Genomic DNA, 25431 nt, shown 5'->3' with positions numbered 1-25431 from the left:
TATGGGGGAGATGAAAGCTAGGGGCCATAAGTATAAGATAGTGACTATTAAATCCAATAAAAATTTCTTTACCCAGAGAGTGGTGAGAATGTGGAACTCACTACCACAGGGAGTGGTTGAGGTAAATAGCTCAGCTTTAAGGAGAAACATGAGGGAGAAAAGAATAGAAAGCTGTGTTGATAGGGTGACATGACACAAGGTTGGAGGAGGCTTCTGTGGAACAGAAACACTGGCATTGACCACTTGGGCCAATTGGCCTGTTTCTGTGTTATAAAATTATGAGATGACACATATACCGTCCATCTCCTCCCCACTCTTTTTTTGTGATGGCAAATAGTTTACACAAAAACCAAAGCTTCAATCAATTCCAAAATGTATTTTATACCAGGTGCTCCAACCTGAATGTATCCTGAATTGTTTAATTAAAAAGTATTCAGGAACAATGCAGGTGTTTGGCTTACAGCACTAAAAAAAGGGAAATTTATTCACATTTAAATTAGCTTTGTAAAAAGACAATTGGTTATGGTTCTCACGGAGATACGCCCAAACTAGGATTTGTACAGATAGGCGTATATATAGCGATACACTCCCACCAGCATGTGTATGCATATAAATCGGTATATAGATGCCACTTCAACATCTTTTCAGCTACTCCAAATGTGTCCATGTTACTGCATGCATTCAGCAGTTATTCCTTGATGAAGTACACACAGTATCCAATTTCGAAAGTACTCATCAAATAATGGGGCGTTGGCCTGTGCTTATTGCTGACATCTATTTGGATTGGGAGGTTGTTGCTGTTTTATGCCTGGAGTACAAAATAGATCCTGGAGAGGTTCTCATGGCTATGCTCGAGTTTGTTTACAACTTTCCATGGGACCTGGAATGTACCCAGAAAATTAATAACATTGTACTTTTGACTTCACGTAACCATTACTGGGATTTGCATTAGCTACTACTGTGCCCAAAAAGGGACACTGCCCACAATGTACAGCACTAGTCATTCAGTCTGATATGTCTCTGCACTCTGTCAATGCCAGTCATTTCCATTCAGTCCTGTCCTTTTGCTAATCTTAATTGGAAGATGCAGTAGCTAATAAAGTAACAGAAATTTCCTTAAAAGTATTTATCTGTGACACTAAAGTTATGAGGGTAAGTACTGTGTACAAGATGCAGGAAGCCAACTCCACATAATCCTAGGGTCAAGGCCTTAGATCTCAACTCCAAGTTTACAGAAGCTCAGATTAATGATGTCTGATCCCATCAACTAGCCACAGCTGAGACGAATGTCCTATTATTATTTTCAACAGCACAGGCAGAATCCACACTGAATAACCACAGGTCCTTACATAAACCACCTCCTCCCCAGACCCCAGGGAGAGGGCTGGGACCATGCTATGAGCTATTCATTACAACCCAGCAACATCAGGTTACTGACTGTTGGAAATAAACTTAGAAGTGTGGTGCTTTTATTGGTAATTGTATTTTAATAAGCAGCTCAGAACAGACACCAGCTTTGATGCAGTCATTTCCCAGCTCCAGTATGCAGCCTCAAGAACGTGTGCTGCACATTCACAGGTTCCTCGAAACTGGGTAGCACAGCTGAAAAATCACACACCGAACATAAACTCTCGTTACTCCTACATGGGACTCCATTAAACTCTGCTGTGTTCCCCATCTTAATCTTTACTCACCAACTGCCCTCACCACTGATTTCTGATCCAATGACTGGGACCGTTCAGCTCTTTTTTCACCTCTTTTGTACAGAAACCACTGATTATAACAATCACAAAATAGCAGAGAGAGTGGCACTGAGCTGATTCCAGTGCATATTCCATCACTTCCCTGAAAAGTCCAGAAACTCGTAAACATGCTGCTCTGCAAGTTTAAACATTTCCACATACTCTCTGTAAAAATCAAAGTTTTTCCATGGTCACATTCCAGGCCAAAAATCTGCAGATCCCCTTGTCGCCCCTCAATTAATTAAATTTTCCATCAATAATGGCAGGAATCAAAGTAAAACTTCACACTAAACACAACTTTCCCTCAGCTATTTGTGCCCCTGTATCTACAACAGAGCAGAAAACATAACATCACCCTTGTGAATGCCCGCAAACAGTAAAATTCGGTGCAGCTGATGCCAAATCAGAAGCTTGGGTCAGCAATCTGTCTAGCTGAACACTTAGGAAGCAGCTATCTTTGGTTGGGGGGTGTGGTCAGTCATACATCAATCCCTCACACCAAGACAGACAGAACAATGGCAGTCTGCTTACAAAACTGACCAAACCATTGCCTGGCCTCTGGGAAATCAGTCCCGTTCATAAGGTAATTCTTCCCAACAGAGCAACCACCCTCTCAAGGTCTGAACCTTCAAGGAGAGCAGATTCATAACACTTTGCCCAAGTTCTTAGGTCACCCAGTGAGTTTCAGTGGACATAGCCAGTCGAAAAAGGAACATCCCACCCAATGGGAAATTCTGAATGGTTTCCCAATTAAACATGATGGAATTATGGTCATTGAGGGATGTCCTTTTTTCTCACTAAGGTCAGTGACTAGGAGGAACAGATTTAGAGTGATTGGGAGAAAGATTTGAGGGTAGATGAGGAAGTTTTTTCACCCAGAGGGTTGTGGGGGTCTGGAACTCACTGCCTGAAAGGATAGTAGAGGCAGAAACCCTCAGCTCATTTAAAAGGTGTCTGGATATGGACCTCAAATGTCATCACCTGCAGGGCTACGGACCAAATGTTGGAAAGTGGGATGAGGCTGAGTGACTCATTTCTCGTCCGGCGCAGACACGAAGGGCCAAGTGGCCTCCTTCTGTGCCCTTAACTTTCTATAATTATATTTTATAAAGATGAGTCTCCCAGAATCTCTAAATAATTCTTACCCAGTATCTGCCATTCACCAATCTCTCTACCTATAACTAAAGATACCTGACAGCGTGCACTCTGACATAAAGATACCTGACAGCGTGCACTCTGACATAAAGATACCTGACAGCGTGCACTCTGACAAATAGCACATTCAGCATGTATCAGCCAATAGCAGCACACAACCACAAACAAGACAGCAACAATGAACAGGGCCACAGTCGAAACTTACTCCATTCTTACCATAAATAATGTTTATGCTCTATAACTGCAGGATAGAAGTAAAGAGAGGCCCCAGAACACCTGGTCCCAATATCTTCTTTCTCCACTGGACAGGGCTGAAGAGGCACTCCCCCTTCCCCCGCTGCCCGTCACTAGTTTGAACTCTGCATGGAGCACTGAGGTCTGTTATTCTGGTGAAACTCTTCCAGGCTGAGGTCCTGGGCCACCCAGAAACATTAGAAACCACCTCAGAACTCCTCAGCATCCACCTCATCTCTGCTAGAAACTACTACTGTGTAAAACTTATAAATTATTATACATTGCTTATAAAATAATGAGAGGTCATTATTATACATAGGGTAAATAAACACAACCAACACTCCACAATGTCCTGTTTCAGAGACCCTGAACACTGCTGACCCAAACTTCTAATTTCTAACAGGGTCCACGCTGGGTGTGATTGAATGGGTTTTGGGCTTTTGGAGTGTGTCACCTCCACGGTACACACCACTGCCAAAGCTGAGTAAACCTCCACGGAAGCAGCCAAGCAGTGGAAGGGGAGTTCAAGGCTCAGGGTTTGAGAATATCACCTGATTACCAACAGGCACTGGCAGGGTGGAGTAGATGCTGACAGAAAAGAGGGAAGTTGTTGCAGACTATGGAGGAACCATGCGGCTGGTTGCTGTCACTGTGAGTACTCTGTGCTGAGTTAACATGCAGCACACCTTAAACAGTTTAAGGTTTCTTTGGTGCCAAGTTGGAAGCAGCACATTATATGTGGCATGACAGAGGAGTCCATCACTGCAGGGACTGTGGTCTCTTCCAGGGTAACTCTGCAGCTCACTCTGTGGCTGGAGAGTTGGGGACAGGGAAGACAATAACAGCTGCTCTTCCTCTCCCCCCAGGAACTTCTCGCTCCCATTGGCCCAGCTGACAAAGCTCACCCAGCCCAGCTCAAGTTGATTCAAGTGACAGGCCACCTGACCCCTGTTCAACTCAGTTTTAGCGGGTGTGCTGTGCCACTGATTCTGGATTATCTCAGCCAGGGGAAAAGGAGAGATGGGTACATCCACTGTGCCTTATCTCAAGCTATTCTACTGCAGGGAGGCACTCCCTTTACAAACACAGTCTGTGGTCATGGCCACACTCTGTGGGCCAACAAGATGTTTCTACCACTGCCACTGTGCATTTACCAAGAAACTCATTATACACTGAGTGCAATGGAACTTCCTGTCTGCAGGAAAACACAAACCGGAAACAGCGCAAACTGCATTATGGGCTTTTCACTCATCTGTTTAGTGCACAGACTACTGACGCTCACAGCAACCAGCAGTCCAGTTCCAGTGGGACATTGCACAATGCAACAACAAATTAGTGGCCAACAGCTCAGGGCCTTTAACATTACTGTGGCTGATAAAAAGGTTGGTTACAGGTCAGTTAAGTCCACAATGGCTTTGATGAAAATGTTGTCTTCACGTGAGTAATTATTCTTGCTGTCCAGTTTGTTAAGTGGACAGAACAGCGGGCACCCACTGGCAATGTTCATCTCAGTGACTGGTCTCTGGAACGATGAGGAACTGATGTCTGGTCTGAACGCATCAATGACGTGCTCACGGTTAGTCTGGTCCATCAGCATCAGAGTTACCTGAGGGGAAAGGTGAGACCAAAACGAAAGAGCAAACTTGTATTTATATACTGCACAGCCTAAAACAGCTCACAGCCACCGAGATTATTCTGAAGTGTAGTCACTGTTTGCGGAAATGCAGCAGCCAAGTACTGCACAGCAACATCCCATAAATACGGAGAATGACCAGATAATGTGATCTTTTATGATGTTAGTTGAGGGATGAATATTGATAGAATTCCCCCACCACACCTGTGACCAGCAAATCTCCCTCACCGCCGATAACCGACCGCGTTCCCATCCTCACCGCCGATAACCGACCGCGTTCCCTCCCCCACCGCCGATAACCGACCGCGCTGCCTCCCCCACCGCCGATAACCGACCACGTTCCCTCCCCCACCGCCGATAACCGACCGCGTTCCCTCCCTCACCGCCGATAACCGACCGCGTTCCCTCCCCCACCGCCGATAACCGACCGCGTTCCCTCCCCCACCGCCGATAACCCACCGCGTTCCCTCCCCCATCGCCGATAACCGACCGCGTTCCCTCCCCCACCGCCGATAACCGACTGCATTCCCTCCCCCACCACCGATAACCAACTGCATTCCCTGCCTCACCGCCGATAACCGACCGTGTTCCCTCCCCCACCGCCGATAACCGACCGCATCCCCTCCCCCACCACCAATATCCGACTGCATCCCCTCCCCCACCGCCCCATAAATAACTGACTGCATTCCCTCCCCCACCGCCGATAACGAATGCATTCCCTCCCCGGCCCCACTGCTGGTAGTAGTCCATTCCCTCCCTCGTCACCGCTGACAGACTGCAGCTACCCCACTATATCTGGTTTAGCAATACTGTGACCATGAGCATGACACCAAACCCACCTGAACCTGCATGCAGCATACAAATGCCTTTAACTTGACAGAAACCTCCACAACAACTACCTGCAGCTAGGGCTCCCCACACACTGGGGAGTGAGAAGGCAAACCCACCTTTTGCTTGAAAGGCCACTTTAGCAAACTATCGTAGTTTCCCTTCATAATGACAAAGAAGAGAGACATGTGAGTTCCACGGCCCACACCATCACCATTCAGATAGACACGCAGGCACATCTTGTACCCATATTTGCTGGTGTAGAAAGCTGAACAGTTAAAAACAAAGCCGTTAGTATGGGACTGGAAATCCAGGCAGAGAGACAATAAAGTGAACAATACAAGGCAGCCAATTACATCTCACACCCCTAAGGTATTGTACATTTCATTACATTAAAGCGAGGTTATGAAGTTGCCTGAGTGACAGAAAACAGAACGTACAGTAGTGCTGAATGGTTGTTTTATGAACTGGAGGAAGGAATACAATGTGATTCCCCAGGGGTAAGGACTAGGACTACTGCTTTCCTTGGTCTATTTTAATGACTTAGACTTGGATCAAATTTACACAAAACTTGTAAATATTGTGAACTGTGAGGAGGATAGTGATGGACCTCAAGAGAACATGGACAAGTTGTTGGAATGGTCAGACAAATGACAGATGAAATTTAATGCAATGTAATATGAAGTGATTGATTTTAGTAGGAGGAATGAGGAGAGGCAACATAAAACAATACAAAATAAAGGGCGTGCAGGAGCAGAGGGACCTGGCAGTATATGTGCACAAATCATTGAAGGACAGGACAGGTTGAGAAAATAGTTAAAAAGACATATGGGATCCTTGGCTTTATAATAGAGTCATAGAGTACAAAAGCAAGGAAGTTATGATAAATCTTTATAATACTTTAAATCTTTATAACTGGTTCAGCCTTGACTGGAGTATTGGAGTAAGGGCAAGATGAACCAAAGTATGAGACAGAGCCAGGGGTTAGGATCTGGGATGCACTGACAGAGTATCTGGAGGCAGATTCAATTGTGGGTTTCAGAAGTGAATTACATAAGCACCTGATGAGAAAACAAGAGCAGTCATGACTGATATCAATAGCTTTTGTTGGGTAAAGGTACTTGTGACATGTTCTTGAACCGCAGATTAACCAACTTCTAGTTCACCGGCATAAATGGAATCCCCTGTTCCTATGGTGTCAAAGAAAAAGGAATGGTGTTGGACTGAATAAAGATAAAGTTCTTCCTGATGGTAAGTGTTTGATGGGGACAGTGTAGAGGGAGCTTTACTCTGTATCTAACCCCGTGCTGTACCTGTCCTAGGAGTGTTTGATGGGGACAGTGTAGGGGGAGCTTTACTCTGTATATAACCCCGTGCTGTACGAGTCCTGGGATGAGTGATATTGGAGCTGTTGTGGAGCTTGGACAACTAGAGAGGTATCTGACTCTCCCTTCCCAAAACTTCACCACTTTCTTAGACATTACTAAAATCCAGGAATATACAGAAAGTCTGCCAGCTGCTGAAGGAGGTGATTGGTACAGATGAGATACCTTAAGGGAGAAAAGTTCTGCTTTCTGGCTTCTTAATCAGGGTCAGGAGTGGGATTGCTTTCTCTCTATCAATGATCTGCTGCTGTTCAGCACAGAATCAATTATAGAGCCAAGGGGCAGTGGAACCCAAATACAATTCTGAATGTTATTTCTAAGTCACAATATTCAGAAAGGAGGGTTACAGTGGGGCACGCAAGGAGGAAGGAGGGCAAAGAGCAGAGGGTCACCATCTGGGTGAGTGGGGAGCCAAATGTGCAGAGAGTTACCAAGGCTTGAGTGGGGACGTGGGGCTATTCATTTACTGGCAACCACCTGAAGGCCACCGTTTAGCCCATCCCTAATTGCCCTTGAACCGCTGCAGTCCATGTGGTGTAGGTACACCCACAGTGCTGTTAAGGAGGGAGTTCCAGGATTTTGACCCAGCGACAGTGAAGGAACAGCGATATATTTCCAAGTCAGGGGGGTGAGTGGCTTGGAGGGTAATTTCCAGGTGGTGATGTTCCTATCTATCTGCTGTCCTTGTCCTTCTAGATGGTAGTGGTCGTGGATTTGGAAGGTGCTGTCTAAGGAGCCTTGGCGAGTGCTGCCACTGTGCGTTGGTGGTGAAGGGATTGAATGTTTGTGGAAGGGGTGCCAGTCAAGTGGGCTGCTTTGTCCTGGATGGTGTCAAGTTTCTTGAATGTTGTTGGAGCTGCACTCATCCAGGCAAGTGGGGATCAGTAGGATGAGCAGCAATAATATTCAGACAGGATGTTACTGCAAGGGCGTAACTGCCAGGCTGCTGAGACACAAGATCATGTGCAGTTCTACTGGTTGGTGGGTACCTAAAAGTTGTGAGGAGACTCTGATCTTATTTACCAGCCGGGTTTGAGTCAATGCCTCATTAGCAAAAAAGGATCTACAGCCTCTCACTTCAAGTCCTATCCACCCCTTCTTGCGGTGAGCCTGTTAGGGAGGGACAGATTTTGGAAGAGTGAAAAAAAGTTTATTTTGGCATAAAGGCAACACTCACTGGTATTTGGTACTTTTGGCAGATACAGCAAAACGTTAACGCAATGTGGACACCAGTAAAGGGCAAAAGTAGAGAAACAACCTGTACCAGTCATCTGCTGCAGTTGCCAAGTTACTGCGACATCCTGGATTCTCCTCACCTCTGGGAACATGCAAAAGCAGTCAGGAGTGTGGGGGCGGCAGCAAGCACCCTCCCTCCACTATAATCAAATTCCTGAGCATAGGTTTCGCTTTGAAGTGTGACCTACAGTGGTTCCCGTGTAATTGAAATAATGCCCTCCCGTTACAGCTCCCAGTCATGTCTCTTGTGAATCCTGCTCCTGCGGCATTTCCCCATTTCTAATATATTTGCATTTGGAAGGTTGGGATTTCAGCCTTCATTTTCCAGTTGGGAGGTCCTCTCTGATACCGTGAATAAAGATATTCTGACTGAAATTATTTAATGCACACACCTTCCCTCACATTATGGTTGTCCATATTGAGAAGAATCCAATATGAGTAATGTGGGACTAACCTGGGGAGAATATGGCGGGTGATCGCTGGGATTTAGCATCCTGCCGTCTTCTACTGAAATCAGATATTTTCCAAATAAAGATTCCATTATCAGTACTGTATTCGAATGCCTGAAACTTTAGCTCCAGCTCCGCTATGGCCAGGTCCTTCAGTGCTGTGGCACGCTCCATCTGACGCACCTGGGACACAGCAACAAGATTAAAAATGGGCAGGCACGGCCAGGTAAATGGCATTACTAAAAATGACCAGAGTCAAAAATGGTCCAAAGTTGGCACTAGGGTTCAGCGGGAGAACTTTATACAGCCAGTAACAGTCAGATACAAATACAGGACACGTTTCTAGATCACGTACTTCAAAATTTGCAAGGAGAATGTATTCTGAGCTGTATAACACTGGAATACAGGTGTGGTGGGAACAGGTCTGTATAACACCGGGCACAGTACTGGTGGGGACAGATCTGTCATTGTATAACACTGGGCACAGTACTGGTGGGGACAGATCTGTCATTGTATAACACTGGGGTACAGGACTGGTGCAGTCCTGACATAAAGATGGATAGGAAAGTAAGTTGTGAAGAGGATATAAGGAGTCTGCAAAGGGATATAGATAGTTTAAATGAGTGGGCAAAAGTTTGGCAGGTGGAATATTACATGGGAAAAAGTGAACTTGTTCACTTGCAGGAAGAACGGAATATTATTTAAATGGAGAAAGATTGCAGAATTCTGCGGTACAGAGGGATCTGGGTGTCCTGGTACATGAATCACAAAAGGTTAGTATGCAGGTACAGCAAGTGATTAGGAAGGCAGGTGAATTGTTGTTTATTGTAAAGGGAATGGAATATAGAAGTAGGCATATTTTACTGCAGTTGAACAGGGCCTTGGGTGAGTTCACATCTGGAGTACTGTGTATAGTTTTGGCCTCCTTATTTAGAAAAGAATATAATTGCATTAGCAGTTCAGAGAAAGTTCACATGACTGATACCTGGGATGAAGGGGTTATCTTAAGAGGAAAGGTTGAGCAGGTTGGGCCTGTACCCACTAGAATTTAGAAGAATGAGAAGTGATCTTATTGAAACACATCCGATCCTGAAGGGACTTGATAGGGTGGATGCTGAAAGGATGTTTTGCCTTATCAGAGAGACTGGAACTAGGGGAAACAGTTTAAAAAGGAGTGTCCCATTTAAGGAGATGAGAAGAATTTTTTCTCTCAGAGGGTTGTCAGTCAGTGGAATTCTCTTCCCTGGAGAGTGGTGGAGGCTGGGTCAATGAATATTTTTAAGGTAAAGGTAAATAGATTCTTGACTAAGAAGGGGGTCATAGATTATCAGGGGTAGGCATAATGTGGAGTTGAGGCCACAATCAGATCAGCCATGGTCTTATTGAATGGCGGAGCAGGCCCAAGGGGTCAAATAGCCTACTCCTGCTCCTAATTTGTATGTTCATTTGGTGGGTTTTATACAGTGACAGACATGTACCCACCAGCTAGATATTGGAAAGGGAGAGATGATTCCTTCTCGGGGCTGCAGAGACAATTTCAGGATCATGTACTGTACAGTGTGGTGCATCCATGGTGAAACAGGTGCAGAGTTCAGCTATTCACTCAATGGACCCTGCTCTGTCATGTTATACATTCTCTTTTCAGTGCCAGAAGATGACCTTTGAGCAGCTGCGGTCACAAGCTTCCAAAGTGCACAATGGAGCGATGGTCCCTTGTGCGAAAAGCTGGAGGGTAGAGACAGTCTGCAGCACCACACTGCAGCAGCGGGAGGCACAGGGGGGCAATTCACTGAGGCATGAATCCTTCTACACCTGGTAAGCCTGCAGACTGCTCTCAGCCTGGCTTTTCCAGGCAGGGCTGTGCCAGTTTACCTACCTTTGTTTGTAAGGCTTCAATCTTCTCCTGGTCCAGTTTGTGCTGCTGTTCGTAAGCTGTCATGCTCACAGAGGCTCGCTCCACTTCACGATTGAGAACACAAACAATGTTTTCGAATGTTTCAGCTTTGTGTTTAAGAGTTACACACCGCTTTTGCACATCTTCTAATTTTTCCAACAGCGAGGGTTTCCCCAGGTCTTCAGGGGAGGAGCAGCCCTGTCTGAGAGAGATCGACCGGAATGGTCCAAGTGTCTCCTCCATTTCTCGAACTGATGTAAACAGCTGGTTTACTTTAACATTGGCCTGCTGCAGGTTCAGGGGTTGCAAGCTTTCCACTGCAGTCCTTATTCCCATAACATGTTGGAGCATCATCTGCAAGTGGTCCACTACACACTGGTTCTCATGCTCAATTAATTTCTCCTTCTCAGCCTGGGAAAAATCAATTGAAGAATTTATAAACAACTACACATGGCACACACATGGGGCAGCAAAGACATACAGCCCCTTACAGAACTCTCATGGGGATCACAAAATGGAGCTGCGTGCCTGAAAGTTTAATACTGTGTCTACTTGGAACCAAATCCTGGCCCTCCAAACTTGCACAGTGACTGCAGTCAAGTGTTCGTTTTAAATTAACTCGTGTTGACAGGTTGCTAGTATTGTGCAGCTTACCCCACCTGAAAAGTAAGGGGTAATATTTCAAGATTGGCACTATCTTTAACAAGATCTCCACAACTGGCATGGGCCCTCTTGGGGGTAGCATGCCATTGCCAGGCAGTGATATCATAATGTCAAATGGTGTGTGGTGATTCAGAGTTGTAGTCTCCAGGTCAGTTCCAGCTAACATCAGGATGCCAGGGTTTTACACATTAGCTAAAGTGACAGGACACTAGTCTCAAGCTGCTCAAAATAGAGACCCCACAGGCACAGCAGGATTGAAAAAGGTCCTGCTGCAGCAGCCAGGATGAAAGAGAGAGAGCAGTGCACTTCTGCACTTTTGAAGAGTTAAAACTATAATATCTGTACCAAATACTGACCTGGGCCAGTTCCAGCATCAAATATTTAAGCGTCATATTGACTCAAAACAATAATTCTGCTTCTCTCTCCGCAGAGGCTGCCAGTCTTGCTGAGTATTTCCAGCATTTTCTATTTTATCAAATATTTAAGATTAGGTACATAGTGAGAATTACTGAAAAAAAGTAATTTTTTCTCAAAGCTTTTCGTCTTGCACTCATCCGCACAAATCACAAGAATACCAAATGTAAAGGGAACAATTTATACTGTACAAGGAGAGAACGCTGATTGGTTAACAATTGGGCTCTGATTGATAGAGGTGTTGCCATGGAGAATGCACCAGTCGATGACTGACAGTAAACTGCCAAGCACTGTTTGAAATTTAAATCAGATAGCTTTACTCTGATTTGTCAAGGCATTGCCCTGAGGAGTGAACCATCAAATGGCTGTCACTTATTTTGTTTAGCTGAAACAGGCACAATATGTGTACATATTCTTTCTGCCTGCAAAGAACAGGGCCTTGTGTATTGATATATGTAGCTTCCAGTACAGGCAAATGCGCCACACTGCGAGCCCGACTGACAATCTTAAATTAGTTGTCGGGGTAATTCTTAGCACATTGAGGATTATTTGGCCAATGTTGTCCAATTGCAGAATCACATCAATGCTGAACATTGTTTTGAGTTTTGCAAGCACGGGCTGGTTGGTTACAGTCTGTACCTTGCCTGTGAATAGTTCACATATTTACATAGTGAGAATCTTTTCTGAATAATAACCCAAACCTCAGAAGTTTAACCCTGCAGTGTAACATTTCATATTTCCCAAACCTGCCCTTCCTGTGACTTCTCACAGATGATTTACTGTAAGTTTCATGCTATAAGATCATGTCTATTAAATTAAATTGAACTCATTTCACACCGAAACATCTAGTAAGGAAGGAACTGGACTCATGTAAAATCTCAACTGCTTCACTTATGTCCTTCAGGAAAGGGCACACTTAGCCAGTCTGGCTTACATGTAACTCCAGTCTCATACTGCGCGCCTGACTCTTAATGCCCTCAGGGCAAATAGAAATGAACAATAAATGTGGCCTTGTCCATGTCGTCCACTTCCCCAGAACAAAGCTTTCCTCCTGACCTTTACTTCAAGATAAGCTGAAGTGAGGGGTGAAAGATCATTGTACCCTAACTTTCCACTTACCTGAACCCAGCTGCATCCTGCCCCAGTCAAGCTCAAGTCACTCTCACACACAGCTTTCTTCACATCTTGTGATCACTGGACAGTCTCTGAGTAACCTGTGAAACTGCCCACACACAGAGTGACCCTCTGGTGAAGATGCATCAGAACAATTGATGCATTTAACACAAACACATCAAATCTTTTTATCTGAATTACAATGACTGTATTTGGGGTCCCATTCTTGTTTTCTGTGGCCCTGACTTTTTTTTAAAACAAGGAACTGGGGGCAGAAATGAAAATCAATCTCAGACCAGCAGGACAGACAGATCAAACTCGAACAATCCAACTAAACCTCAGCTGAATAAGCTCCTTCGGATAAAATGATTCTATGATCAGTTCAAGTAATAACACTAAAGTTATTAATTGTATTACAGACCCGTGCATGAAGAATGACAGAAACACTTTATTGCAAACACATTATCACCCAGATTACGTATTACAATTATGGTCCTTCCTGCCCCGAAGCTCCATTGATATCAATGTTCGCCTTCTCCGCTGGCCACTCTTCCCTTATCAGCCTAGACAAAATCACAGAATTTTAACGGCACAAGAGGTGGCCATTCGGCCCATTGTTTCTGCACTGGCTCTCCAAATGAGCATTATGACCTCGTGATAATTGCCCTGCCTTTTCCCTGTACCCTTCACATTAGATGATTATTTGAATAAAAACAAAGTCCTCTTGAGTGCCTCGATTGAACCTGCCTCCACCACACTTCCAGGCAGTGCATTCCAGACCTGAATCGCTCATTGTGTGAAAAAGATTTTTCTCACGTCACGCTTGCTTCTTTTGAAAATCACTGTGCCCTCTCGTTCTTGATCCTTTTACTATTGGGAACAGCTTGTCCCTATCTACTCTCTCCAGCTCCCTCATGATTTTGGACATCTCTATCAAACCTCCTCTCAGCCGCCTTCTCTCCAAGGAGAACAGTCCCAACCTCTCCAATCTATCCTCATAACTGAAGTTTCTCATCCCTGGAACAATTCTTGTAAACCTCTTCTGCACTCTCTCCAATGTGTTCACATCCTTCCTATAGTTATGGTGCCCAGAACTGTACACAATATTCCAGCTGAGGTCTAACGAGAGTCTTATATAAATTCAGCATAACCTCCTTGATCTTGTACACTATGCTCCTATTAATAAAGCCCAAGACACTATATGCTTAATTAACTGCTCTCTCCACCCATCCTGCCACCTTCAATGATCTATGCACATATACACCCAAGTCTGTCTGCTCCTGCATCCCCTTCAAAATTTCACCCCTTATTTTTTATTGTCTGTCCGTGTTCTTCCTACCAAAATGCATCACCTCACACTTCTCCCAATTGAACTTCATCTCCCATCTAACTGCCCACTCCACCAACTTGTCTATGTCCTCTTGAAGTTCCACACCGTCCTCCTCACAGTTCACAACACTCCCAAGCTTCGTATCATCCGCAAACTTTGAAAGGGATTGGATGCAATCTGCTCAGCCGATTCGAGCCTAATTTTCATATACTTGTACATACACACATGTACACATTCATGTACACGCACGAACACACACAACTGGACAGGAAGCACAGCACCCCCTCCCTCAACCAGGGCCACTGTTGGCATCAGTAGTGCCCCACTAAGTTATAAGCTGCAAACTCATTACTGACCAAGGAGAGAGCCTGGACCAACCCTGTCCCGGTGTCACATCACCAACCCAGCAGTGCATTTATCCAGTGGCTCATTAGGGTCCAACTGAATCAGGAATTTAAATAAACAGAACAACAGAATAGGAAACAGCTCGTTGACAGGGCCCTCAACCGTGTCCGGCTCATCTCCTGCGCATCCACCCTCACGCCTTCTCCTCCCTCCCAGAAACATGATAGGGTCCCCCTTGTCCTCACTTATCACCCCACCAGCCTCCGCATTCAAAGGATCATCCTCCGCCATTTCCGCCAACTCCAGCATGATGCCACCACCAAACACATCTTCCCTTCACCCCCCCTGGCGGCATTCCGTAGGGATCGTTCCCTCCGGGACACCCTGGTCCACTCCTCCATCACCCCCTACTCCTCAACCCCCACCTATGGCACCTCCCCATGCCCACGCAGAAGATGCAACACCTGCCCCTTCACTTCCTCTCTCCTCACCGTCCAAGGACCCAAACACTCCTTTCAAGTGAAGCAGCATTTCACTTGCATTTCCCCTAACTCAGTCTACTGTATTCGTTGTTCCCAATACGGTCTCCTCTACATTGGAGAGACCAAACGCAAACTGGGCGACCGCTTTGCAGAACACCTGCGGTCTGTCCGCAAGAAAGACCCAAACCTCCCTGCCGCTTGCCATTTTAACACTCCACCCTGTTCTCTTGCCCACATGTCTGTCCTTGGCTTGCTGCATTGTTCCAGTGAAGCCCAACGCAAACTGGAGGAACAGCACCTCATCTTCCAACTAGGCACTTTACAGCCTTCCGGGATGAATATTGAATTCAACAACTTTAGATCTTAAACTCCCTCCCCCCATCCCCACCCCGTTTCTTCCCCCTCCCTTTTGTTTTTTTCAATAATTTATATAGATTTTTCTTGTCCCACCTATTTCCATTATTTTTAAATCTACAACTAATAACTTGTCAATCTTTCCACCCCACCCCTACTAGAACTGTACCTTGAGTGTCCTGCCATCCATTCTTAATTAGCACATTTTCTTAGATAATATCACCACCTTCAACACCTCTTTGATCCTTTTGTCTGTGACATCTTTTGATTATCTGCTCCTATCACTGCTTGCTTATCCCTACAACCACCCCACCCTCAACTTCTCTCTCCCCCACCCCCCACCTTAGACCAGCTTATATTTCACCTCTCTCCTAACTACACTCAGTTCTGTTGAAGGGTCATTGGACTCGCAACGTCAACTCTTTTCTTCTCCACCGATGCTGCCAGACCTGCTGAGTTTTTCCAGGTAATTCTGTTTTTGTCCCTCTCCTTGACACCTTGGTTTCTATGTCAGATTTATTTTTGTTCACTTACTTGTGTGTGTGTGATCAGTGCTACAAAGGTGAGTTAAATGACAGCGTGTATCAGACACTGCTCTGCCACTGGTAGCAAGTAAGTGGCAGTCAGCAAGTTGCATGTACAGAATCCTTAATGAAGCCCAGTAGGGACCCGTAATTACCAGGTGGCACCGAATGCATTCGCATTAGTCCAGCTAGGAGCCAACAGTCTGCAAACTATCAGAGCTCTGCAGTATGCTGTGGATTCAGGTTCTTTCAGGTGGGTGGGGGTCTCAATCACAGCATTACAGAGGGTCTGGGTTCCACAGTAGGTGGGGGGTCTCTATCACTGCAGTACACTGAGGGTCCAGGTTCTATGGGGTGGGGATCTCTATCACTGCAGTACACTGAGGGTCCAGGTTCTATGGTGAGGGGGTGTCTAAATCACTGCAGTACACTGAGGGTCCAGGTTCTATGGTGAGGGGGTGTCTAAATCACTGCAGTACACTGAGGGTTTGTTCCCTGGAGTGTGGGTCTCTCTCACTGCAGTACACAAGGGGCTGGGTTCTATCAGGTGGGGGTCTCTCTCATTGCAGTACGCTGAGGGTCTGGATTCTCTGGGATGAGGGTCTCTCTCTCCAGACGCTGAAGGTCCGGGTTCTCTGGGTGAGGGTCTCTCTCTGCAATACACTGAGGGTCCGGGTTCTCTGGGTGAGGGTCCCTCTCTGCAGTACGCTGAGGGTCTGGATTCTCTGGGATGAGGGTCTCTCTCTCCAGACGCTGAGGGTCCGGGTTCTCTGGGTGAGGGTCTCTCTCTGCAGTACGCTGAGGGTCCGGGTTCTCTAGGTGAGGGTCTCTCTCTGCAGTACGCTGAGGGTCCGGGTTCTCTGGGTGAGGGTCTCTCTCTGCAGTATGCTGACAGTCCAGGTTCTCTGGGTGAGGGTCTCTCTCTGCAGTACGCTGAGGGTCTGGGTTCTCTGGGTAAGGGTCTCTCTCCGCAGGCGCTGAGGGTCCGGATTCTCTGGGTGAGGGTCTCTCTCTGCAGTACGCTGACAGTCCGGGTTCTCTGGGTGAGGGTCTCTCTCTGCAGTACGCTGACAGTCCGGGTTCTCTGGGTGAGGGTCTCTCTCTGCAGTACGCTGACAGTCTGGGTTCTCTGGGTGAGGGTCTCTCTCTCCAGACGCTGAGGGTCCGGGTTCTCTGGGTGAGGGTCTCTCTCTGCAGTACGCTGACAGTCCGGGTTCTCTGGGTGAGGGTTTCTCTCTGCAGTACGCTGAGGGTCCAGGTTCTATGGGGTGGGTAGGCACAAATGACCTAGCTCTGTCTGCACTGAAACACCAAATTTTTCCTAACAGCAACAGATAGATACCTGCCTTCGATACCCAAAGAACCGGTTTGGCCCAATGAGTTCATCCTTCCCCAAGACCCACTGGCCCATCACAGCATCGAATCACCTCTTGAACAATTCCAGGGGTTGTCTCTCTTCCCCTATCTGGAGTTCACTGCAGCTACTGATGTGATTAAACCTGAACCAATCTCTACATCCCCATGTCCTGTCGCTGTGCTCAGGATTAATCTTTCCTTTTAAATCATATGAAAGGAAAGAAACTGATCAAACTCATGAAGGGTTATACATCACTGAACCCTGACTCCCCTTCACAGTCATGGAGGATTAGAAAGAAGGCTTATTGCACTTACCTGCAGCATTGCATTCATTGTACCAGTGATAGGAAAAAATGTGCATTTTTTTTTGCCAACTCCCTCCCTCTTTCTCTCCACCTCTCCTGAAGAAGAGTTGGATACCCTTTGTCCTGTAACCAGTACCGCATCTAAGTGGTCATTCTTTAGGAGTTTGTCAAGACAATAAGTGCCAGCTGGGTACTTGTCCCGCCACGGCTATCAGTGACAGTCCTGACCCTCACATGGTGCCTCCTGAGGGGTATTAAATGACTGATTTCTCCCTCTCCAGCACCAACATAAATGGTAGCACCACTGTCATCATGCTGGCTTATATCAGCTAACATGGCACTGATCCAGGCTTCTTGTTTAACTCTTCAGCTTCACATTTCACACTGACATAAACCACAAGTGACTCTTCATGTGACTCTTTTCAAGGAACTAACATAGAGTATCCTTCAGTTAATCAGTCTGGTTCCCCTCAGTGGCAGTGTTGACCTCATCACTGTATATCTGCCTCTAAAGCCCAGCTAAGCTAGTGTAGATTTGTGTAGAGAAATTAGACAGCAGATTATTAAAGCTGCATTGTCAGGCATTTGTACAAGAACAGAAGGTCCAGGAGGTCAGTCCATATTTGAAAAACAAGCAAGACTATCTTTTTTCCATTGGATTTTGCTGGATCTTTTAATTTGTATGGCGCTTGTTTCTTTGTCCAGCCCCAAAATAAAGCTTGGGGACCACATCTGGCAGATTATTATGCAATGTAGAAAACAAACAAACCCAATGAAATTGAACAGCTAAATCCACAGAAACAGCAAGACCTCACAGGAACAGAAAGAGGCCATTCAGCCCCTCAAGCCTGTTACATTAGATCATGGCTGACCCGTATCTCAAACTCCAAATACCCATCTTTGTTTCATATCCTTTGATTCCCCTTACCCAACAAAAATCTATCAATCTGTCTTTAAAATTTCAATTGTCACCCAGCATTTACAGCCACTGAAAACATTCCAGGTTTTCACTATCCTTTATGTGAGGAAATACTTTTTGATTTCAACCCTGAATGACCCAAATCTAATTCTAAAGTTATGTGTCCTTGTTCTGCACTCCTCTGGAGGAAATAGTTTTTTTCAATCCAATCAAATCACTAACGTTTTAAATGCCGATTAAATCATATGTCAACTTTCTAAGCAGAAATGAATAAAGCCATGTTATGTAATGTCTTCATAATTTAACCCTTTAAATCCTGATGCAATTCTGGTTAATCTGCACTGCCAGTATAGCCTTCCTGAGGTGTGATGCGCAGCAGCGAACACAGTTACTCCAGGTGGGATCTGGTCAAGGCTCTGTACAACTGAATTATCACTTTCTCACTGCTGAGTTCCAATCCCCTTGATACAGATTAGGGGATCAGAGGCCAAAACTCTCCATTCCTCCCCCTAACCCCAAATGAGATACTGCCTACCGGGGCAAGTCAGCTGATTCCCGACAGCCCTTACACATGTTCCCAACAGGCAGCTAGAAAACAGAGGGGCCAAGATATTCCACACAAACAAAATCCCGAGCACAAAAAGGCAGATATCATTTGCAGGAGTTGATTGACCCCACTCCATTCTCTGGCTTTAGTCCAATTTACATAATGACATCAAGCTTCCTGTATAACGAATGCCAGTTCTTCATGGAGGGTGGGAAACGGGCATGCTGCAACAAGTTAAAGGGAACACACCAGCTGAATTGATTTGTGTGCAGAACAGAAATGTCTCATTTCAAAAAAGTAAATGAACCAGTTCCTGTTTGACTGTATGGCAAGCTTCCAACACAATCGTTGATACAAGCAAGACCTGCTCACCGATATGTCCATACTCTTCTGTGTGTAGCACACAGGAAGGTGTTGCTATACCTGTAAAGTGAATTAAACTGGTTTGGGTTATTCTGGCACCTGCTTCCTTGTCTTAAGCCTAGACTGAGCGTTGAAGAATCAGATTTTCCAACACAGCATGAAAAGAAAGCAGCCCATGTCAGCTATAGACAATATCCAGCCTCAGACTGACCCATGTCAGGTAACAATCATCTCAAGACAGCAGAAAGCCAAACTACCTCCTGTCATGCAACATCATCACCTTGAGAGTCACCACTGACCAGAAGCTGAGCTGAACCAGCCAACATCGACATCACAGCCACAACAGCAGGCCTGGGGTTGGATACTCTACAGTGACTGGCTTTCCTCCTGAGCCTTCAAAATCTCAAAACACTTTCTATAAGCCTCAGATCAGGCATGTGATGGAATAATCACCACACACCTGGAGGATGCAGCCAAAACTTCAAGAAACGCGACACTACCTAGGAGTGAGCAGTTTATTTGATCAGTGCTGTGCCACTGGACTCAATATCCAGTCTCTCCACTGTTGGAACTCAGATGGCTAGATGATGATAGATAAAATACTGGAACCTAGTCTTTATATACTTAAACTTTTGTTGACAAGAGGCACACATTGCATATTGTGCATCTCCAACCAACCCCTCTTTAAACGTGCTCCTACATTTTTGTATAATGTGAGTCTCCAATTAATACCTACCACCTGAATATAATTAAACACCCAATTGATTTACAATTAACATCCACCAATTGACTGATTTTTTTATATGCGTTCATGGGATATGGGTGTCGCTGGCTAGGCCAGCATTAATTGTCCATCCGAATTGCCCTTGTTCAGAGGGCATTTAAGAATCAGCCACATTGCTGTGGGTCTGGAGTCACATGTCCTGTTCTGAAGAAGGGTCATAAGGACTCAAAACGTTAACTGTGTTTTATTGTCTCCCCACAGATGCTGTCAGACCTGCTGAGTTTTTCCAGCATTTTCTGTTGTTGTTTCACCTTCATCTCCTGTTTGCTGAGAAATAAAAGAGCAGCCATGTCATGAGACCACCATCACCTCCAAGTCACAGACCATCCAGACTTGGACAAATGTTCATTATTTCATCCTTATTACTGGGACAATATTTTCCATCCAATACCTTTACTGGGGAACCACCACAAGCACTGCAGTATATTACAAATGAGGCCCACCATCACCTTCTCAGGGCAATGAGGAATGGGCAATAAAAGCAGCCTTGCCAGCATCACCGACACCCAATAACAAATTTTAAAAGCCCAGATTCAAAGTGCCCATGGGTGTCAGAGTGATGGGCATGGCCAGTTGATCCAGCATCCCAGAGAGTCTGGACAAGTTATCAGTATTATAAAGTACAGCCCATCAATGTGAACAGAGCCTCAGGCAGCAAAGACAGTGTTATTTTACACACAGCCCTGAAACAACCTCAACTATTACCCAGCCTGGACTGTGAGAGCTGGGCGGTCACTATTACCCAGCCTGGACTGTGGGAGCTGGGCAGTAACTATTACCCAGACTGGACTGTGAGAGCTGGGCAGTTACTATTACCCAGCCTGGACTGTGGGAGCTGGGCAGTTACTATTACCCAGCCTGGACTGTGGGAGCTGGGCAGTCACTATTACCCAGCCTGGACTGTGGGAGCTGGGCAGTTACTAGTTCCCAGCCTGGACTGTGGGAGCTGGGCAGTCACTATTACCCAGCCTGGACTGTGGGAGCTGGGCAGTTACTAGTTCCCAGCCTGGACTGTGGGAGCTGGGCAGTTACTATTACCCAGCCTGGAACGTGGGAGCTGGGCAGTTACTATTACCCAGCCTGGACTGTGGGAGCTGGGCAGTTACTATTACCCAGCCTGGACTGTGAGAGATGGGCATTCACTATTACCCAGACTGGACTGTGAGAGCTTGGCAATTACTATTACCCAGCCTGGACTGTGGGAGCTGGGCAGTTACTATTACCCAGCCTGGACTATGGGAGCTGGGCAGTTACTATTACCCAGCCTGGACTGTGGGAGCTGGGCAGTTACTATTACCCAGCCTGGACTGTGGGAGCTGGGCAGTTACTACTGCAGTAATATGGTCAGAAAATTGTAAAGTGCACTTACAGCCATTTCGCAGCCAATCACGTTAAAGCGGCAAAGGAGCTTTACCTTCCCACATGTCCGAATATGATCCGAGTACTGTGGAGAGGAAGATACAATGAACACGCTGCTTGGCAACACGCTCCCAGACATACTGCCCGGTGACACAGGCCCCCCAGACACGCTCCCAGACATACTGCCCGGTGACAAAGGCCCCCCAGACACACTCCCAGACATACTGCCTGGTGACACAGGCCCCCCAGCACACTCCCAGACATACTGCCCGGTCACACAGGCCCCCCCAGACACGCTCCCAGGCATACTGCCCGGTGACACAGGCCCCCCAGACATGGTCCCAGACATACTGCCCCGTCACACAGGCCCCCCAGACACGCTCCCAGACATACTGCCCAGGGACACAGGCCCCCCAGACACACTGCCCGGTGACACAGCACCCCCCCAGACACACTGACCGGTGACGCAGTCCCCCAGACACACTGACCGGTGACACAGCCCCCCAGACACACTGACCGGTGACACAGGCTCCCCCAGACACACTGCCCGGTGATACACCCCACCCCCAGACACACTGCCCAGTGACGCAGGCCCCCCAGATACACTGCCCGGTGACACCCCCCACCAGACACACTGCCCGGTGACACAGCCCCACCAGACACACTGCCCGGTGACACAGCCTCCCCACTGCCCAGTGACACAGCGCCCCCCAGACACACTGCCCGGTGACACAGCCCCCCACCAGACACACTGCCCGGTGACACAGCCCCCCACCAGACACACTGCCCAGTGACACAGCCCCCCCACTGTCCAGTGACACAGCACCCCCCAGACACACTGCCCGGTGACACAGCCCCCCCCCAGACACACTGACCGGTGACGCAGCCCCCCCCCAGACACACTGACTGGTGACACAGCCCCCCAGACACACTGACCGGTGACACAGGCTCCCCCAGACACACTGCCCGGTGATACACCCCACCCCCAGACACACTGCCCAGTGACGCAGCCCCCCCAGATACACTGCCCGGTGACACCCCCCACCAGACACACTGCCCGGTGACACAGCCCCACCAGACACACTGCCCGGTGACACAGCCCCCCCACTGCCCAGTGACGCAGCCCCCCCAGATACACTGCCCGGTGACACCCCCCCCCAGACACACTGCCCGGTGACACAGCCCCCCCCCAGACACACTGCCCGGTGACACAGCCCCCACAGACACACTGCCCGGTGACACCCCCCCACCAAACACACTGCCCGGTGACACAGCCCCCCACCAGACACACTGCCTGGTGACACAGCCCCCGGGACACGCTCCCAGACACATTGCCTGGTTTCACAGCCCCCGGGACACACTCCCAGACGCACTGCCCGGTGACACACCCCCCCGGACACGCTCCCAGACACACTGCCCGATAACACAGCCCCCCAGACACGCTCCCAGTCACATTGCCCGGTTACACAGTCCCCGGGACATGCTCCCAGACACACCAATTCCTTCATTATCAAGTATTGTGGTGAAACAGGAGGTTACAAACTCTATTTTAATCCCTCAGTTCATATCTCACCCATGATAATGAGATGAAAGTCTCGCTCGTTGCTAACTGTTAAGAGTCAAATGAAAAATGAGTTTTAATGTAGTTCCAATATTTATGTGGCCATTGCAAACTGCCTTGAAATTGGCAAGTTTCCTAAATAGACGATAACCTAGTGTTAAACAGAGTGAGGAAATTAAGGATTTTAATATCAGTAGAGGTACTGGAGAAACTTAAGGAACTAAAATCTGATAAATCCCTGGGACCTGATGACCTACACCCTAGAGTTCTACAAGGGATAGCTACAGAGATAGTGGATGTGCTGGCTATGATTTTCCAAAATTCCTTAGATTCAGGAATGGTCCCACTAGGTTGGAAGTTGGCAAATGTTACACCACTTTTCAAGAAAGGAGGGAGAGCGAAAACAGGGAACTGTAGACCAGTTGGCCCAACATCAGTTGTTAAGAAAATGCTGGAATCTACTACTAAGGAAGTGTTAACAATGTACTTAGAAAAGTATAGTATGATTAGAACAAGTCAATATGATTTTACTAAATGGAAATCCTGTTTGACAAATTTATTGGGGGTTTTTGATGATGTAACTAATAGGGTAAGATGAAGGGGAACCAGTCGATGTGGTATACCTGTATTTCCAAAAGGCATTCAATAAGGTGCCACACAATAGGTCAATAAGCAAGATAAGGGCTCATGGAGTTGGGAGTAATGTTTAGCATGGATAGAGGATTGTTGAATTCATAAAAAGCAGAGAGTGGGCATAAACAGGGCTTTTTCAAGTGGGCAGGCAGTGAATCTCAGCTATTTACAATCTATATTAATGACTTAGATGAAGAGACAGCAAGTAAGCTGTGGGAGGACACAGAGAAGCTACTAACAGATACTGACAGGTTAAGTGAGTGGGCAACAAGATGGCAGATGAAGTATAATGTGGGATAGTGTGAAGTTATTCACTTTGGGGTTTTTTATTCATTCAAGGGATGTGGGCTTCACTGGCCAGGCCAGCATTTATTGCCCATCCCTAATGGCCCTTGAGAAGGTGCTGGTGAGCTGCCTTCTTGAACTGCTGCAGTCCATGCCATGTAGATACACCTACAGTGCTGTTAGGGAGGGAGTTCCAGGATTTTGATCTAGTGACAGTGAAGGAACGATGATATATTTCCAAGTCAGGATGGTGAGTGAGTTGGAGGGGAACTTCCAGCTGGTGGTATTCCCATGTGTCTGCTGCCCTTGTCCTTCTAGATGGTAGTGGTCATGGGTTTGGAAGAGGCAATGGGTTTGCCTGAGGAACCTTGGTTATAAGAATAGAAAAGCTGAATATTATTTTTAAAAGGTGTGGAACTTGTAAGTGTTACTGTACAAAGAGACTTGGGTACAAGGAACACAGAAAGTTAGCATGCAGGCGTAACATTCAATTAGGAAGGCAAATGGCATGTTGGCCTTTATTTTTGCAAGGGGGTTAGAGAACAAGAATAAAGAAGTCTTGCTGCAATTGTACAGGGTTTTGGTGAGATCACATCTGGGATACTGTTTTAGTCTTGTAGTTTTAGTCTCTACACTTCAGAAAGGATATACCTGCATTGGAGATGGTACAGTGAAGGTTCATTAAGTTGGTCCCTGGGATGCCCTATGATAAGAGGCTGAGTAAATTGAGCTTATATTCACTGGAGTTTAGAAGAATGAGAGGTGATCTCATTGAAACGAACAAGATTCTGAAGGGGCTTGATAGGGTGGACACTGAGAAATTGTTTCCCCTAGTTGGGGAATCTAAACACAGGGGCTCAGTCTCAGGATAAGGGGCCAATCGTTTAGGACTGAGATGAGGAGAAAACTTCACTCATAGGGTTGTGAATCTTTGGAATTCTCTATCCCAGAGATTTGTGGATGCTCCATCGTTGAATACATTTAAGGATGGGATAGACAGATTTTTTGGCTCTCAGGGAATGAAGGGATATGGGGAATGGGCGGGAAAATGGAGCTGAAGCCTAAGCTCAGGCATGATCGTATTGAATGGTGGAGCAGCCTTGATGGGTTGAATGATCTACTCCTGCTCCTATTTCTTGTGTACTTGTAAAGGTGCGTTAGGTGCCAGATGTGAGAAACGGTTAAATGTTACACTCGTACAATGACAATGAGCCAGTGCCTGTGGAAATGTCCTCCAGTGATAATCTAGGCTTTCAGAAGAGGAAAGCGGAGAGCTAAAATCTAATGATTTCTATGAAATGTACATAAAAAATAAATGGAATAAGCAATGTTATCAGAGTATAACTCTCATGCTTGTCTGGCGGCCACTCCTAATTTATTTCAAACACACATTTTACCTTTTCTCTTGGAATTTTTTTCTTTCCACACCATTCACATGTTAAGGGGAATTTGGAACAGATTTCATCATGGGCCTGTGAATGACAAATATTAATAACAATTTCAGTAACTTATTCTGTAGTGTTGCCACAGTACTAATA

At 46.5% G+C, this 25431-nt stretch overlaps 1 protein-coding gene across 1 annotated transcript; it reads right to left on the bottom strand.

The window, feature by feature from the left end:
* Positions 1–361: 361 nt before the first annotated feature.
* Positions 362–25361, bottom strand: traf2b (Tnf receptor-associated factor 2b). The gene is made up of 7 exons (XM_078550472.1): positions 25291–25361; positions 21425–21499; positions 10539–10967; positions 8668–8845; positions 5712–5860; positions 2994–4737; positions 362–2933 (listed from the first exon to the last, which is right to left on the bottom strand). Exons 2-6 carry the CDS (start codon positions 21428–21430, stop codon positions 4519–4521), a joined length of 981 nt encoding a protein of 326 aa, XP_078406598.1. The 5' UTR covers positions 21431–21499; positions 25291–25361; the 3' UTR covers positions 362–2933; positions 2994–4518.
* Positions 25362–25431: the final 70 nt, after the last annotated feature.

The sequence above is a fragment of the Cetorhinus maximus genome, chromosome 10 (genome assembly GCF_964194155.1).
Source record: "Cetorhinus maximus chromosome 10, sCetMax3.hap1.1, whole genome shotgun sequence".
NCBI lineage: Eukaryota > Metazoa > Chordata > Chondrichthyes > Lamniformes > Cetorhinidae > Cetorhinus > Cetorhinus maximus.
This window is presented reverse-complemented; position numbering and strand designations above follow the sequence as displayed.

Excerpts from the sequence above, each read along its gene's own strand:
- traf2b (XM_078550472.1), bottom strand. Across the intron at positions 8,846-10,538 it reads TTGAAGCCTTACAAACAAAG|GTGCGTCAGATGGAGCGTGC; the intron begins GTAGGTAAACTG and ends GCTGTGTCCCAG. Across the intron at positions 5,861-8,667 it reads ACCCGCCATATTCTCCCCAG|CTTTCTACACCAGCAAATAT; the intron begins GTTAGTCCCACA and ends TTAACTGTTCAG.